The following is a 17,322-nucleotide window of genomic DNA, read 5'->3' as shown; positions in this document are numbered from 1 at the left end:
GGGCTCCTAAGAGTAGGAGCAGGGGCTCTCTCTGGCTCTGCTACCTGCTTTTGGGACCCTTTCCTCCTACTGGGTTGCCTTTTCCAACTTTAATGGGAGAGGAGATGTCTAGTATTCCAGCAACTTGATATACCATGGCTGGCTGGAGAGATGTCCATGGGAGAGCTGCCCTTTTCTGAAGAGAAAGAAGGAGGAATGGATATGGGGTGAGAGGAAAGGGAGGTTGGGGGGGGGGGGTACTGAGAAGAGAGGAGGGAGGAAAACTATGATTGCCCTGGGAAATAATTACCTTATCTATTTACTAATAAAAAAAAGGAACTGTGATTCTTTGGGTCTACAAAATGTGTCTTCTCTATTTTGTATGCATTTATAAGGGACACTTTTCAGGGAAAATGAAAGAACCAGGCACCCTGGGTAACAAATCCCCTTGAGCACAATGTTTCCACAGCTAGCTGAACTTCTGTAACAATGAGCAACAGCCCGCTCTGTTTTAAAGCTGATTGTGGGAGACACAGACAGCATGTCTCTCAGTGTTGGAGATGAGGTAGTTCAGGAAGATGCCCCAGTAAACATCTGTATGTTATTCGTTTCTTTGTTTACATCACTGGGAAGATTTTCAACAAGTAACACAATGCCTGCCTGTTTTCCCAAACTTTCTGAGCTATACTAGAGGATAGATTTTAAAGAAATAATGATCCTAAATGCTCGCTTAGGTATATTTTTACTCACACACCACCAAAAAAAAGTACTTCTTCACACTGTGCATTTTCACCAGGATCAGTATAAACTAGTTTAGAAGTGACGCTCCTGGCTTTAATTTGTTCCTTGAGCCCTGGGATGAGGCTGGTGCAGCTCACCGGGTGGGTGCACCCTAGTTTCCCAGAGACAGTACGTAGCTAACTATCCTGGGGCCTGCTGTTCTCTGCAGGGCAAAACACCAGTCCCTAGCTTTCAGGAGGACCAACAGTTGCACACCTGCATTTGAATGAAACCATGCTGGACACTTCTTGCAAAGAGTAGCAACCTGGGGAACCTGTCAAATGATGCGAGCAATACACGTGCCAAGCACATTTCTAAGAATTATAACCTCATTCTGTTTTCATCTCTCTCTGAGACAGTAAGTCAGTCCCATTCAGTACATGAAGTCTTATGCATTACAAACCAAAACCTGATTATTCTATTTTATTCAATTTTATTACACTTATCTATTTTTATATCATAATATGAATAAGGAGGTCAGAGAACAACCTTTGGGAGCCAGTTGTTTTTCCACACTGTGGGTCACTGATATTGAACCCAGATTAACAGGCTTGGCGGTAAGCACCTTCACCCCGAGTCATCTCTCATGCCTTCTCAAAATCAATAACCCTGACCAGTCATTTCCAACTTGGGAATTTATAGAATGAGTCTATAAGTATTTGTTGCAACAACAACAACAAAAATCTTCAAAACTCTGTGACTCGAAACAAAGAGAACTGTTTTTATTCAAGTCTGAAGTCAGGAGCCTGAATTAAGTCTCATGAGTTAAGAAGGGTCTACTGTTGGCCAACTGCTTCCTTCTGCAGGCCGTGGTGGGACCACTCCCTATCTTCCCAGCATCTCCCCACACCAACATCCCTTGTCATGAGGTCTGCACCATTCCGGTCTTGCCTCCATTGCACCACCTTCTCCCTTTCTGTGGTCCAGTTTCCCTCCTAAGAGCTAGGGTTATGCGTAGATCCCTTCTAAACTATTCAAGACGATCTATCGCAAGAGACTAAATCATTCAATTCTCAAAGACCCTCGAATCTCTTCCCTTCCCATTCTCGGGTGAATGCAAACTTTCTAGAAGTCATAGGAGACCCTTCTGCATGAGGGTCTTCCACACTAGGTCTCAGCTCAGCACTTTTTAAAGCACACCACAAAGTAAACACACACACACACACACACATACCTGAAAGGTCCTTCATTAATTACATATTTTCTTTATGTTTGAAAGCATACACTCAGTCAGGCTCCTCTGAAAAAATGTTCTTTATGGCTATTGGGTACTGAGAGACCTTGGTCTACACTTCTAGTCCACATTTCCTTGTTTCTATATTGACATACGAAATTCCATATCATATTGTAAGCATGTATGAGTCTCCAGTTCCTGATACAGTAACTGCCACCTTCTACATGATCAAAATGTATCTACCAAAGGGTAAACAAAGGTACAGTTCACTTCCACCTGGGTGTGACTCCAGTTCACATTCAGGGCTTGCTGCTTTCCATTCTGTGCTTCTAAGAATAAAGCAAAAGTGGCTACCTCCATCAAACAAACTGCAGAACTAATGAGTGATCGATCGTGCTCGTTTTGAAGCTAGGGACTCTTTGTGAAATCCTATAACAACTAGAGGGACTTTTCAATGCCTTGCATAAACATAATTCCACGGTTTATTATCTGCAAAGCCTCGGGTCAGAATGGACCTGCTCTTACCAGCTCGAACCTCCTCCTTAATATCCAAGATTATAGTCTACATTTCAGAAAATGTAACAACTTCCTAAAAACGGTCATTTCATTTTTTTCATGTGTCTTTAAGGCAGCAAGCAGACACTTTGACACTTTTGCACCCTGTGACCAAGAGTAAATGAAATTATAAGCTAATGAAGGGAGAAAATTTGCCACCGTAAAACTTAAATTAAAAATGCAAGGAGCACGGATCACATTAGGGCACCTTTTTTGCTTTTTAATTTGAGACTCAAGAATGCCATCCACCCCCCCCATAGCCATATCTAAGATAATCAAGATTATACCAGGAATCTGTTTGAGCATAAGCTACTGTGGCAGGGCCTTGATGAGTTCAGCAGAGACAGGGAGAGTGTCATCTCTACGGCTATCCTAGATAATGCTGTACTTCCTCTGTTGGCCAGCTACCCTGAGATAAAGGATGGGAAGGCTACCTCATGGCAGCAGACTGCGGTGCCTCTAATAGGAATGGAAATGGAAAACAAAGCCAGGCTTGATATCCTGAGAAGCTGAAATCAGGTAACAAGGGGGAAGGGGAAAGAAGGGGGCAGTGTGCTGTGTCCTGTTAAACACTCCCAGGACATGGAGAAAGTGTTGCTTCCATGAGCAACACTCTCAACACAAGTAACAGGAACACCCTGAAAGATTTTTCTGGCATAATCTTTTCTATAAACTCTAGATAAAAGGGGATTAAATGAAATATGCTAATGTATATAAGTTATGCACTATCACGTAGGAGGCTGAATAATACCTCTATAAAGATGTCTGTGACTTAATTTTGGTACTGTGAATAAAGTACTTTACATGGTAAAGGGATTTTGGAGGTGTGATGATTAACAAGCCTGAGATGGAAGATGATCCTGTAGTATCTAAATGGGTCCAACTGGGATATATAGGTCTGTAACACTGGCAGCCGTCCCCACTTGGATTCTGTCACAGGGATATGTACAGATGATCAAGGAGATACGACACAGCGGTACTGGCTCTGGGGATGAATAAAAGAGGTCACATGGCAAGAAATAAGGGTGGCCTCTTCAAACTGGAAATGACGGACTCTGGCCCCGAGCTTCAGAAAAGTGTGAATCCCATTGCCTCCCCTGGCCCAGGTGAACCCAGTGAAGCCCATGTAGAGGCTGTGATAAAGTAATCATTAGATTAAAATGTATGGAGCTTTTACAAGTCAAGCAGGTGGTAACTCGGGAGCTCTGCAACAGGGAACCCCACCCCACCACACTTTCTCTCTGGCTTCCTTCAAACAGGAAGACAGTGTAAACCGAAGCTGCTCATCTGTCTCTAAAGTAAGTGTTTGACCGACAGCCTAACTTCTGCACTGGACTTAGTGCTAAAATATGTTCCAGCTGGAAGGTAAAAAAAAAAAAAAAAAAAAAAAAAAAAAAAAAAAAACCTCATGCCAACAGATCCTTAAAGAATTGCACTCCAGGCACTTTTGAAACAGCTGCCAAAACCCACAGCTCTCATGGCAACAGCAGAACCCGGCATCCATGTATCCAAACTTCTCTTGAACTTTAGCGAAAATAACTTCCATTCCAACGGTCCCCCAACCTCTCAATACACCGTCCCACAAACCTGAGTTCTGAAGTGCCTCTGATGTGAGTTTTATGCTCGAGAGCGGCATACATGTTTTCTAGAATTTACTGTATGTAAAATAATTAAAATTCAAGTTGCTAATTAAAACTGTACTGCTGCTGGGCCACATGGCATCTGTCCACACGCTGGGCCTTACTTTGTATCTTACTGCTTTAGAACACGAACAAGAGCAGAGTTGAAAGTTCTTACCACTTTACAGCAAAGGGGCCAAAACCACCACATCAAGGCGATACCCAAGAGCAGCAACAACACCAAAATCACTATGATGGCTGCGATCCCATTAGACTGTGGAAGGAAAAATAAACAAAAAAAGAGTAAGTTTAAGGTCAAATACCACATGCTATTTATTCTTTTAAGGAAGCACACACTAGGCAAGAAAAGAAATGAGCACAAAAGACCAAATTATGTTAGATTCCTTTGTTTTACTAATTTCTTTTTATTTCACTTAATGTATACACGCTCTGTTAAGATGGTCAATAATGCAATGCCTTCCAACGTGCTACAGACGGATCAAAATCGGTCTTAAAAGAATGTGAGAACCACAGCCTTTGAGGATTAAACTAATGTTGCCTTGGGGACTTTTGTGCTTAGGAAATAATTGTGCTGGTTCAAGCTCAGTTTCTTCCAGACAGAATTTCCCCAGGTTTTATGACAATACAACAGCAATTACTTTACATACTTGGAAGGTGAAGAGGAGGCAAAACACGGGTCAGTAAGGAAAACACAACGGCTGCTTCTATGTACGCCTAGATGGAAATGCAGCCTGATGAGTCCTTACTTCCTGTGACTTCTAGTCATGGTTCACATGTGACTCAGGCAAGACCTTCCCTGTCTGGTGCAAAGCTCCTCCGTCCTTTAGGCACCTGCCTACAACCTTCACTGTAATGACCTCTGCCTAAGTCCTTCCAGTAGGAACCCCACCTAGGATTCCATTGCTACAAAGTGGACTGGATGACAAATTTAGACAGAATTTCTGTAGATTTTAATTGTAGCCTTTTTACAATGGAAATAATTATGAGCTTTGGGAAATTTAATTCCATTTTTCTATCATAATGTACATCTCCTGGGAAATCAAAGGCCATTTCCAATCAGCTTACCACTTGACACTCCTTGCTTAACGTTTACAAACTATGTACCAAGAAAATGAACTCGAAATCAGTAAGACTCCACATGGCACACATAACAAAAGGAACATAGACACTTTCACTTTTTCAGTGGATTTAGAGGAAACTAGTGCCTCTGCCAAAGCCAACTACTCTGGATTCCCAGGGAAACTGTTTCAGTGGGTTGTCTTTGTGGGTTTTGTTTGTTTTAAAGGAGAAAGAGCACAGAGAAGAAAAATAAAGAGAAAAAATACTTTATAGAGATTTTAGACCAACATCTAAATACCGTCTTCTTAAAGCTATCAGAAGACAATCAGAGTGTAGATCAGGAAAATATAGGAAGCTCGTGCTCCTTCTTCATAAGATGTACACACAGAAACAAATGATGCCACCCCCACAGGCACAGTTCCAATTAAGTGCAAAAGCAGGCAAATAGGAACAACCCAGGAAAAGCATGTCCCAGAAGTATACTGGGAAACTGTAGCATACACCCAGAGAAACAAAAGACACTGCTGTGTCTTGTTGAGATAATCTCCACTTTCACCTAGGCCTAGCAGCTCACAAAAAAACCCTGTGTGACTGTGCTATTCAGTGTCACAGAGAGCTTGTGAGCATCTGATTCCCAGTTAGCATTTACACCATTTCCACAAAAGAGAGAATGCAACTAGAGGCACAGAATCTGCTAAAACTGACTGGCTAGTTTGCTATTTCTTTGCATGTGCAATGGGCAAGAAACTCACAGACCTGTTCCGGGTATTAGAATATTACATAGATGGGCACTTAAAATCCTTCATTTTTATCCCCTCAAAATTAACTGCCTCTATCAGTAATAGTGACACAATTCTCCACAAGGGAAATAGATGGTTAGTGTGATAGTGCTGGCATCATAACTGATCCCAAAGACTGTTCAAAACTTCAAACTAAAGTATGCATGTTCTGAAGAACTGTGAAGCTCATTCTCCTCTGTTTCAGGCAAGCATGATGGAAGCAGGGTCAGAGGAAGCAAGGATTTAAAGCTATCCGACCTTGCTCTGTCTGTCTGTCCTCATCGCAGACACTAGCTCAGTGCATTATATAGGATTCCCAGCTTTCCTGTTTCCTTTGTTGTTGTCAGAGCGTGGAGCGGTCAGTGAGGAAAAGGAAATCATGTCATTGTTCACATAACTTCCTAGACAGACTAAGGAGAAGCCAAGCATGGAAACACAGTCTTAGGAACAGACAGCATGGTGCAGACCTAGAAGCCAGATGAGCAAGAGGATGAAGCCAGGTCTAGTTACTCCTAGATCTGAGTCATGATCACAAAACCAAAAATTCCTCACTTTTACTCAGACGTGCTCTCCTTAAGCAGACCTCCAGCTGAAAACTCCTCATAAATATTCAACACGAATGCCATTTCTCTTGAATTCAATATATATGACCGAAATCTAAAAATATTCTTCCATTCATGTAAACCGTACCTGATGAGCCACCCGCTACTGTATACTGGATTATATGGGTGCCACACATGAGCCACATCCTCGTGTAGCCCTTGGGTGACAAAGAGAAAGCTTGAACAGATACTGAAAAGGGTGAGGAACGAGGAAGGAAATCTCAAGTCCTTCCTTGAAACAGTAGCTCACACAGTTTTAATCATCCGGCACCCTGCCCACCACTGATTCTTCTGCACCAAGACCCCCATTTTCCCGGCCTGTCTCCACTCTCTTTAGGAACTGTCCCACCTCAGGCTCTGCCCTGTGCTGCCCATCTGCACAGAACCTTCTTATCACACATCGTCTTCAGAAGTCACTCCCTCGTGTCCCAGGCTATGACTCAGATGTCATCTCAGTGCGAATTATCTCGACCCCTATTTGAGGTCTAATATTTCCACTTCCAACTGATGCCCACATCTGACATGACCGATATTCTTTTCTTTTCTTTCTTTTTTTTTTTTTTTTTTAACATTTTCTTCTTCAACAACCTCCAGTAACATAACTCTCCGGAGAACTCACCAGGCTCAGATGAAATGGCCTCACAGACCGCTAAGTGTCAGGCGAGTCATCTGGCCTAAGAGTCCCCATGCTTGGAGCTAGTTCTTAGCGATAAGACAGAAACAAAGACCCATCTTCCTGCCTACCAGGAAGAAAGATTTCTTAAGTGGCAGGGAGGGGAAAAGAAGAGGAAGAAGCAGTCCCTTGCCTTGGGGGAAAGGAGAGCTTGAGCAAGCAGGATAGTCAAGATGGGGGAAGGACAGAGAGGGAGAGAAAAAAAAATGCTATCTGATGGATGGAGCCATTATGGAGCTATGAAGAAACCTGGCACTAGAGAAATCCCCAGGAATCCACAAAAAAAGACCTCAGCTAAGGCCCCAAGCAATTGTGGAGAGGGTGCCTGAACTGGCCTTGCCCTGTAGTCAGACTGATGACATCTTAAATGTCATCATAGAACCTTCATCCAGTAATTGATGGAAGCAGATGCAGAGATCCACAGTGGAGCACTGGGCTGAGCTTGAAAAGTCCAACTGAAGAGAGGGAAGAGAGCTAATACAGGCATAGCGGTCAAGACCATGATAGGGATACCCACTGACACAGCTCACCTGAGGTAATGGGGGCCCACCCACTCTTGCCTGACAGCAGAAGAGCCAGCATGGGACCAAACTAGTCCCTCTGAATGTGGGTGACTGGGGCAGACTGAGGGGCCACTAAGAGTGGGACCAGGATTTATTCCTACTGCTTGTACTGGCTTTCGGGAGCCCATTCTTTTTTGATAGATACCTGGCTCAGGCTGGATATACTGGGGGAGGGCCTTGGTCCTGCCTTAGGACAATGTGCTAGACTTTGATGATTTCCTAGGGGAAGGCTTGCCCTCTCTGAGGAGTGAAAGGGAGGTGGAGGGAGCAGAAGGAGGGGAGAGAGTGGGAACTGGAATTGATATATAAAATGAGAAGAAATGGTTTTATAAAACATTAATTAATTGATTAATTAAAAAAGAAGGGGAAGAAGGATGTAGAAAGTGACATTTCAGGGAGCTAAACCCTAAGCAAACTAACTAAACAACACAAATATTTGTAACCTCTATCAGCCACATCCCGAGAGACCAGAAAACCAAAAATTACAACATCCGCAAAGCCTATTAATTGTAAAAAAAACAAACAAACAAAAACAAAACAAACCTCTATTTACAAAACAGAAAGAAATGTTAATTAAAATTATCCAGAGAGTTCAAAGGGCTGAAAAGCCCATGTGGATACTTATTTTTCCCTACAACAATGTCATATAGTGAAAAACAGATATTTATGCAGAGGCAGTATTTTGCGTGTCCTGGATTAATAGATAAAACTACATTAAAAGCCATGATATGAACTATATTAAACTTGCTATTTTGGTCTTTTAGAGAAGAAAAAGAGAGGGTTTCTTGGTTTTTCTTTATTTGATTGTGTGTGTGTGTGTGTGTGTATTCATATAAAATAATAGCCATGTAGGAAACCTATTTTAGAGCATCCTGTTTTCATGTTCAACAGTCTAATATCAAAACTTTCTGTCAATATACAAAATTAACTACAGCAAAAGAAAAACCTGTCTCTAGATGATGTAAATAAGCCTCAACTGAAATACAGTTTCAAAGTCAACTGTTACCAAACCCTCAGAAGCAGATTTTTTCCTTATATCACGAAGCACAGACGGCATCTCTGTGACCAAAATGATGATGTCACCTATTAAGGCGCACTAATAATTTCAAAACCTGATCAGCCTCTTAGATACTAAATTTTAATCTTCATAGTAAAAAAATAATTTCCATATTTAATCTCCTAAACAGAATGCGTCATTTCTATTCTCTTACCTTATGTTGATCTAAAGTATGGCTTTGAGGGATTTGAGAAATATGGAAATCTAATGTATAGTACCTTAGAAATCCTTTTTAAAAGATCAAAACAGAAAAACTTAAATTCCATGCAAATGTGTCCTTGTCGTGTGGTTACTCTTGGTTTGTGCCTTCTATAAACAGTAGAGGAACTCCCTTGGTTCTTATCTCATGATAAACATCTTCTAAAGGTAATTAGCTTTGTACTCACACATTCTGTAGCTGTGACTGTTAAGGATCTTGAGATGGCAGACTTCCCATCATTAAAGCTGATCGAAACTTCAAGAGTTCTACAAAAAGAGTGAAGAAGCAATCATTAAAAGTCAGCTAGGCGATGTTGACTACTTAATCTTTTCCAGCTCTTTAAAGCAGTCAGTACGTTTTCACAGTTTTACAGCTGGGGTTCAGGAAACTAAATGCTAATTGCTTTAGTAAAAAGTACTGAATCTTGGCTTCTACCTGATTATGAACCCTTTCCATCACACCACTGAAGTCATGGTGCCTTCCCTCAACATGGTAACTTGGCTCAGATCCACACAGGGATAGGACCACAGAGAAAGACAATGCTGCTAAAGTCAAGCTAAGATCACATTCATAACTCATAAATACAATACTCTTATTAAGACTATTCCTTATAGCATGCCCACTTCAAGAAAAAAAAAACTTTTAAAAGAAGAAAAAAGTTTAGTTGAAAACAGAAAAGAAGGGAACTTTTGAATTTAACTGAATTTTTGCACTATTTCAAAATAGAATGCCAAATGGACTATTTTGTTTTAAGTTAAACCAAATTCCTTATTCTGCAGAACTTGGTGTTTCGTTTTGTCTTCATGACTAAGCATAACAGAATCCAAAACAAGCTTTCCTAATTCCTAGTTCTCGTACGTAGATATGACAGGGCAGACATAGTTCTATTTGGGGAGAAGATAGTTTTTATTTATACTAATATATTCTTGTCAGGGTAATTTCATCCCTTCCACTTTAAGAAGTCAGTAGCAACCAGCTGGAGTTGTTTGTGATCCAGCACTTTAGAGGCCAGCAGAAACATTTACAATTTTAGCACTTACTGAAGTGAAATAAGAACCACAGCATAAAAATTGAAAATGAACACACCTTCCTGCAGAAGAAACACATGCTGAGAACTTAGTTAGACAAAATGACTGTGTATCCACAAGCAACATTCTAGTATAACATGACCAGTTGTGAGTTAAATAGAAACAAGTCTACACAGATATGAAAACCTACCAGAAGCTTCTTTTTATATATGGTCTTCACAGAAACAATAAAGTGCACACATTGGTAGCAAGATCCAGACAGTACAGTTGATAACAGCACTAGTAAATTTAGTTCTTCCTATTAGCCCAAAACATTAATTCATCCATTTAATTCTCACAATAGGCCACTGGCACTACTTCCGTTCTGCAAGTCAAGAAACTGAAGTTTCAAAAAGTACCCTCCCCACCAGAAGGTCAGACCAGTCTGACTTTGTGATCCAGGAACCTTCACCTCGCTAGCATACCCTCTTAGTCCTCCACATGTATTTTGGGGCACAGAGGTGAATGACTGTTCTATCTAAATGTGTTATTTAAAGATATTAAAGGCAAAAAAAGATATTAAAGGCATTTTCAGTTAAATAATTTCTTTCTTTGCTATCATGACATGTGTATATCACCAAAACAAAAACTACAGCCAGCAAGATTGACAGCTTCCAGGAGAAGTCAGGTCATAGTCAGAGCTCTATGGAAATCCTATCGGACGGCTCTGTCAACACCTCCAGTACTGCACTGGCAACAACTCCCTCTTAATAAGTTGGTGGGTTTTAGTAAAATAGTAAAATTGGAAAATAATAACCCCTACTTTAAGTCTTTTCATAGAAGGCTACACACGCAGACTTAAGAGATATCACGTTCATCATCTAGCTGCGAGCACACTTGCTAAGTCATTCTAGGTTGTGCAAAGATCTGTCTTACAACATACTAAAATATGGTTCTCTTTGGTAGCTGTTCTTTCTTTCTTTTTAGTTTGAAACAAGAAAGAGTGAGTCAGATCCTTCCCGCGACAGCTCTTCTGATGCTTGGTGAAGCCACATGTTCATCACATGGGATGAAGCCACATGTCTATCACACAGGAGTCACGCCTCTTCTCAGTCTTGGAAGCATTTGATTTAACAGTCCCACATTTGGCAACATCTTGTGGGCCAGCCATGCACATGTTCAAAATAAACATTGTTCCTCTTAAATGACAGTGTCTATAACTGTTTCAGATGCTTGGGAAAGAGACACAGTGCTGACTAAGAGACTATGACATGCTGCTTGGTATAATCAGAAAACAGTATTTTAAAAAATGCTGTGTGTTTTATGCTGGGAGAGGGTTAGAGTAACAAAGCGGGTCTTCAACTTTCACTGATTTCATTAAGATCCTCGTGGTTATAATCCAAATAAAGGCATACTGATTGTCTGGTATCCAGGATTGCAAATTAAATTATCAAGTCTCATTCCTTACAAGAAAGAACAGATTGAATCAATAATGTTTGTATCACCTGCTGCCAACACAAAGGATCTAGGGACTGCACAGATATGGATATACATACACATATGTGGGTATGTTTCTGCAAAAGAAAGAAAAGCTTGGCAAAATGCAAAATTCAGCCAACGAAGAAAAAAGTAAATGGAATTAGTCAATTGGATGCCAAAGTAAATTAGACTCACTATTGAAAAATAACAATGTTCAGAAAAAATATTTTTAATCAGTTACCAAGTCTAGCCCTCATTCCAAGTCACCCTCACCAAACATTCCAGATTTCTCATAGCAGGTTCTTGAAAAGACCCATATCCACCACCTCTAATTCCACCTACTCTCTTGGTGGTTTCCCACGCTGCCTTTAAAAGAACTAATGCTATCACTTTTGTCTGGTTTAGATATTTATCTCCTATTTGCCAGAAGATTCTGGCCGATGTTTCTGAAAGCACATTTAACTATACCATATGCCTCCTTACGTCATCCCTATCGAGCAAGCTGTAGATTGAGGCTCTGTTCTGTTTTTCTTTCTTTACAATGTGTTTATGTATGTTTACCCGAGTTGTCTCTGCTCTTTTCGTCAAACTACAGGTTTGCGACCTCAAACACTCGAGAGCAGCTGTGCTGTTGTCGCTGTCTCACAGAGCAAGGGTCAGAGAACCAGCTCTGTATTGCAAATGTGTGCCACGACTCCCTGGCATACCTCGAGACTGCTACCCTGGAATGGAGACCAATCAAAGAACTCGCAGGAGGCCAGTCTATTAAAACTCAAAGAAGGCAGCTTGCCACAAATGAGCAACTGACACAAATAAACTAAATAATCTACCAAAAGTTTTGCTAAGACGATTTTCATAAGTGGACAAAGTTGTGAAAAGAGACAGTGTGCAATGGGAAGAGTAGGAAAAGCCCAATTGCTTCCACTCTTACTTTCTTTCTCATAGCCTACGAATCTGTTCATCTTAGCCAAAAATCTGTATCAAGTACATTTAGTAGACTTTGATCTCTTTCAAAGCAAGGTGTTCAAAGCTCCAACTAGGCCTGCTTAGTTCCTCCTAGACAGGACCTGCACAGATAGTTTTTTTTTAATGTCTTTGTTTTGAAACTTGTTTATTTATTAAGTTTGCTAGTTTACAGCTTCATCCTTATATATAATGAGTCCTGATGGTGCCCATCTCAACTCCCCCCCAACCTCAGCCCTACAAATCCCTTTGCCACATTCAAGTCTTTGTAACATTTGTTACTTCAAAACATCAGTACTTGAATATAAGACGTCTCAGCTATTCTAATGCAAGTGCTTAGTCCCGCCTCCCAGTAAACATCCACCTTAGCCCTCATTTAAATCAAAATCCACAAGCACCTTCAAAAACTACAACAGGAAGATGAGAGAACTAATGGGGCCAACTAATGAGCAGAGGCATGTGTCTCTGGGCCAGCTCTGAGACCATGCATCTGTCTGTCTAGGGCTCCTTCACCAGAGCATTGTTAATTATTTAGGTGAGAGAACAGGGGGACCCATCGCCACATCTGTCACCTTCACAGTGAAGCCTTCCTTCACTCACAGGCCAGATGTGTTTATTTGAAACACAGACTAACTAGCTGTTTAATGGATTTGAATCCTTAGCCAAGAGGCAATTAGGCAAACATATTAAGCATTAGTCTCCTTACAAGGCTACACTGTTTCAGTTTTGCTGGTTTTGATTCAATCTCAGAAGAATTAGTCACCTACAGAAAGTATCTGAAGAGAAGTCAAGGCAAAGGAAAGAGTCTAAATTGTGTGCAACATACTAAGCAGAGCAAATGGTGATGCCTCCCAAAACCGGAGATAATCACAATGTTCCCGAAAAATGCCTCCATGATTAACTAGAATCTGATGTCAAAATAAAATAAAATGGTTCAAAAGCAATTCTTTCAGATGGATCTCCATCCCCGAACATTCTGTACCTATAAGTAAAATACTAATAGCAAAAATTAAATAAATGATGGCTTTTCACACCCAATATTTATCATTATGTATGTAATTTTTAAAATCATGCATCTGAAGTATTTATCCTATCTGCAAAGCATGAAAGGATGTCAGTAGTGGCTACAGTACACTATTCAAGGAGAGAGAAAAGCTTAGGCCTAGGAGCCTGCTGCAAGTTTGATCCCTGAGAGCCACATGAGGGAAGGAAAGCTAAAAGCTGTTCTGTGACTTCCCCATATACCATGGCAGGTTCACAGGACTGACCTGCATGGCACACCCACACATACAGTGATAAGCAAAAGTCAAAGTATCTTTTTGAAATTTAACTAATGCCTGGCATATTTTAAATGTATCTATAAATATAAATTGCATGCCATTTCATGAACTGTCCTCTTTAGTCATTTGCTTATTTAAAAGTTTCATAAATTTCTGTCTTTGTCAATGGTACTTAATGCTAAAATAAACTTCTGACCATTTTTTTTTATTCCTGTCCCTCCATGAGAAATCAAATGACCTCTTTTAACTCTTTATCTTTATTGATAAACAAAACTATCTGAGAAAAATGTAATTGCCTTTCAACCATCAAATGCTTAATGAATTAACACTAAAATTTACTAATTATTAAAAATTAAATTGCTGTGGGAAAATGGTCTGACTATCACTGGTATTTTAAAGAAACACTGTTTGGCCAGTGGCCAGGCAGGAAGTAGAGGTGGGGTGACCAGGCAGGAAGTAGAGGTGGGGTGACCAGGCAGGAAGTAGAAGTGGTGCAATGAGAATTCTGGGAAGAGGGAAGTTTCAGTCTGCAGTCGTCACCCAGCACAGAGGAAGCCAGACACAGAGCAAGATGTGACTGCCTCACCAAAAAAGGTACCAAGCCACGTGGCTAACATAGACAAGTATTATGGGCTAATATAAGTTAAAAGAGTTAATAAGAAGCCTGCGCTAATAGGCCAACCAGTTTATGATTAGTGTAGACCTCTGTGTAATTCTTTAGGACTGAACAAACGTGAGAACTGGGTAGGACAGAAACCTCTGTCAACATTCAATTCCTAATAATTTACTGAGTGGTGAGCACTGGGTAAATGCAAGGGAGTCTACAAGAAACAAGACTCAGTAGCATTTGTCTTAACAGAAAGGAGATAAATATAAGGGCTTCGGAGAAAAATCATAACATGTAAAGGAAATAAGGAGGTCACTTAATGAGAAAGAGTACCTAGGAAGGGTTTTTACTTTATCGAGAAGGTGGCATTTGAACAAGACTTAAGGAGATAAGAAAACACCATTCCAAGAAGAGGGACCAGCAAGTCAAACAGCACTGATGGAAGTGTAAGCTGATTGGTTAAGAGATATGAGAAAGGGTAGTGTGGCCATAGCTGAGCGGAGAAGCAATGAAGAGATGAGGTCTGAAGAAGGGAGGGTCTGGCTCCTTAGGAGAACACTGCCATCTCTGCTGTATCTTGTGTGTGAGAGGAACATAATCCCAATAATCCTTCGTGAAGGTATGACATAGCCTATCTATTTCAACAGATAGAAGTCAAGGGTAGAAACAAAGAGGCAAACAGAGAGATGAATCATGGCAGTATGAGACGACAGGACTTTGCCTAGGATGACAGTAGTGGAGGTTGTGAGCTGAGAAGCTTCATTTCGGAAGTAAGTGCCAGGTGAGTTCACTGAAGAGTGGAGCATAAACTAGGAACAAATCAATGATGATTCAAAGAGTATTTTTATCTGAATGAAAAAAAAAAACAAAGATGTTATAACCAATGAAAAGACTAAAACAATATAGCTTGAGACTGGGACATTCCAAGTTCTAGCAAACAGATCCAAACTCCACTGGTTTTTCATGGCTAATACAACAAAATCACTGAGTTCTATACCCTTGGAGTAAGATGATGCTGTAGTATTAGGAGCGGCGGGCTACGTTTTTGGCACCTGGCCGCCCGCACGGCTAGCTTATTTCTCGAAATAATTACACAGAAACTGTATTTTTTTAAACACTGCCTGGCCCATTAGTTCCAGCCTCTTATTGGCTAGCTCTTACATATTGATCTAACCCATTTTTAATATTTTGTGTAGCACCACGAGCTGGCTTACCAGGAAAGATCTTAACCTGTGTCTGTCTGGAGTGGGAGAATCATGGCGACTCACTGACTAGGCTTCTTTCTCCCAGCATTCTGTTCTGTCTACTCCGCCTACCTAATTTTTTGTCCTATTAAAGGGCTAAGGCAGTTTTTTTATTTAACCAATGAAATTAACTCCTCCATCATGATGCCATGAAAAACTAAAACTACCAGAAAGTCCGATTCAGTCATAGGCAGGTCATCATTGACACTAGACTATCACACAGAACACACACATTGAATAATAGTCTTACTTCTGAAGTTATATGGTATAGCCCATTCAATTTTTTTAAAAAATATAAAACTGGTACCACTTGATTTGATTTGCATGACCAGAGTGTTGTTTAATAACTTCCAAATACAGTGAGTGCTGACATTTTTACAAAAACCAAGTACTCAAGCTGACTGCAAAATACGAAAACCGTTCTCTTTGATTCCATGGAAGGAAACATAATCTTCAAAGTGTGAACACTAATTTTGAATTGAGATTTTAGCGTTTGGTGTTTAATAATTATATGCTCTGTGAAAAGATGAACATTAAGTAATTCCATCCGTCGGATCAGCATTCTGAACTATTGCAGTCATCGCTATCAAATAGAGAACATCTCAACCTTATATAGTTATTTGCTGCATATTAAGGAGTATGAGAAAAAATCAGATAGAAATACTAAGATACTATAAAAATTGCTTGTGTATTGATGAGTCAAATAAAAGTCTGTCAGGAGCCATTTTTCCCCCCAAAAATTATTATAGGGAGCATTGCCCTGAGAAGTTTGCAGAGGGCTCCACTTCCCAATTGTACTGAGAATTGTTTTATTGACAAAGCCTATCCCACACCCAAATTAACTGTTAATAGAGAGCTATCTGTTAGCGGAACCTGCCTCACACTCTAATTATCCAGAGAACTAGGTGTGTCAACTTGTGACTTCCTGACCAAGGAATCATGACCTGACCGATCATAACCTCCTGTCCAACGACCTCTTGACCGGCTTGGACCACGTGGCAAGATCCCGTACCCCAGCCCCCCAAGTTCCTCATCCAGGGGCTATATAAGCTGCAACCATGACTCTAATAAACGGAGGCTTTGACAAGAACTCTGCTTGGCCTTCTTCCTCTCTCCCGCCCATGTATTTCAGGTAGTACCTCTCCGTGACCCTGGAATAACTGACCAGCCAGGCGGGTTACAGACCCTAGACAGAGTAACTCGCCAAGGCGGTAGACAAAAGTCCTTCTTCTGAACTAAAAATTTCTGATTTTAACCAGTTATCATCAGGGTTTACAGTCACACACACGCACACATCACACACACAAATAATGAGTATAGGATTAACTGAAATGGGAAATAAATTAAGGTACAAATTAATGAAAATGTATGCTTAATCATATGTACCATGAACCACATTCCACTTGCTTTTATTTTTAATAATTATTAAATTTTATAGCAAATATTTTAAAAAATCTTATTTTGGAACTCTCTGTGTGTGTGTATGCACATGTGTGTACATTCAGTACTCTGAAGTTCAAAATAATGGGTGTGACTGATTATCTGGAAGTTTTCACAATGATTCTCAAACTCATCTGTGCAATTTTACATTATATTTCATCAATATTTGTGACCAAGATATAGTACACATTAATATCTTCATCCTACTGAGGTTACAGTTTTAGTATTAATTTGTAGTTTAA

The 17,322-nt window shown here is 40.4% G+C and overlaps 1 protein-coding gene across 1 annotated transcript in view; it reads right to left on the bottom strand.

The window, feature by feature from the left end:
* Positions 1-17,322, bottom strand: part of Antxr2 (ANTXR cell adhesion molecule 2) — a 125,138-nt gene that overhangs the window by 63,170 nt on the left and 44,646 nt on the right. Inside the window, exons 11-12 of the mRNA XM_057772623.1 lie at positions 9,248-9,326; positions 4,286-4,381 (exon numbers count right to left, since the gene is read on the bottom strand). Coding sequence (XP_057628606.1) covers positions 4,286-4,381; positions 9,248-9,326 — 175 coding nt within the window. The remainder of the gene's footprint in view (positions 1-4,285; positions 4,382-9,247; positions 9,327-17,322) is intronic.

The sequence above is a fragment of the Chionomys nivalis genome, chromosome 6, assembly GCF_950005125.1.
Source record: "Chionomys nivalis chromosome 6, mChiNiv1.1, whole genome shotgun sequence".
NCBI lineage: Eukaryota > Metazoa > Chordata > Mammalia > Rodentia > Cricetidae > Chionomys > Chionomys nivalis.
This window is presented reverse-complemented; position numbering and strand designations above follow the sequence as displayed.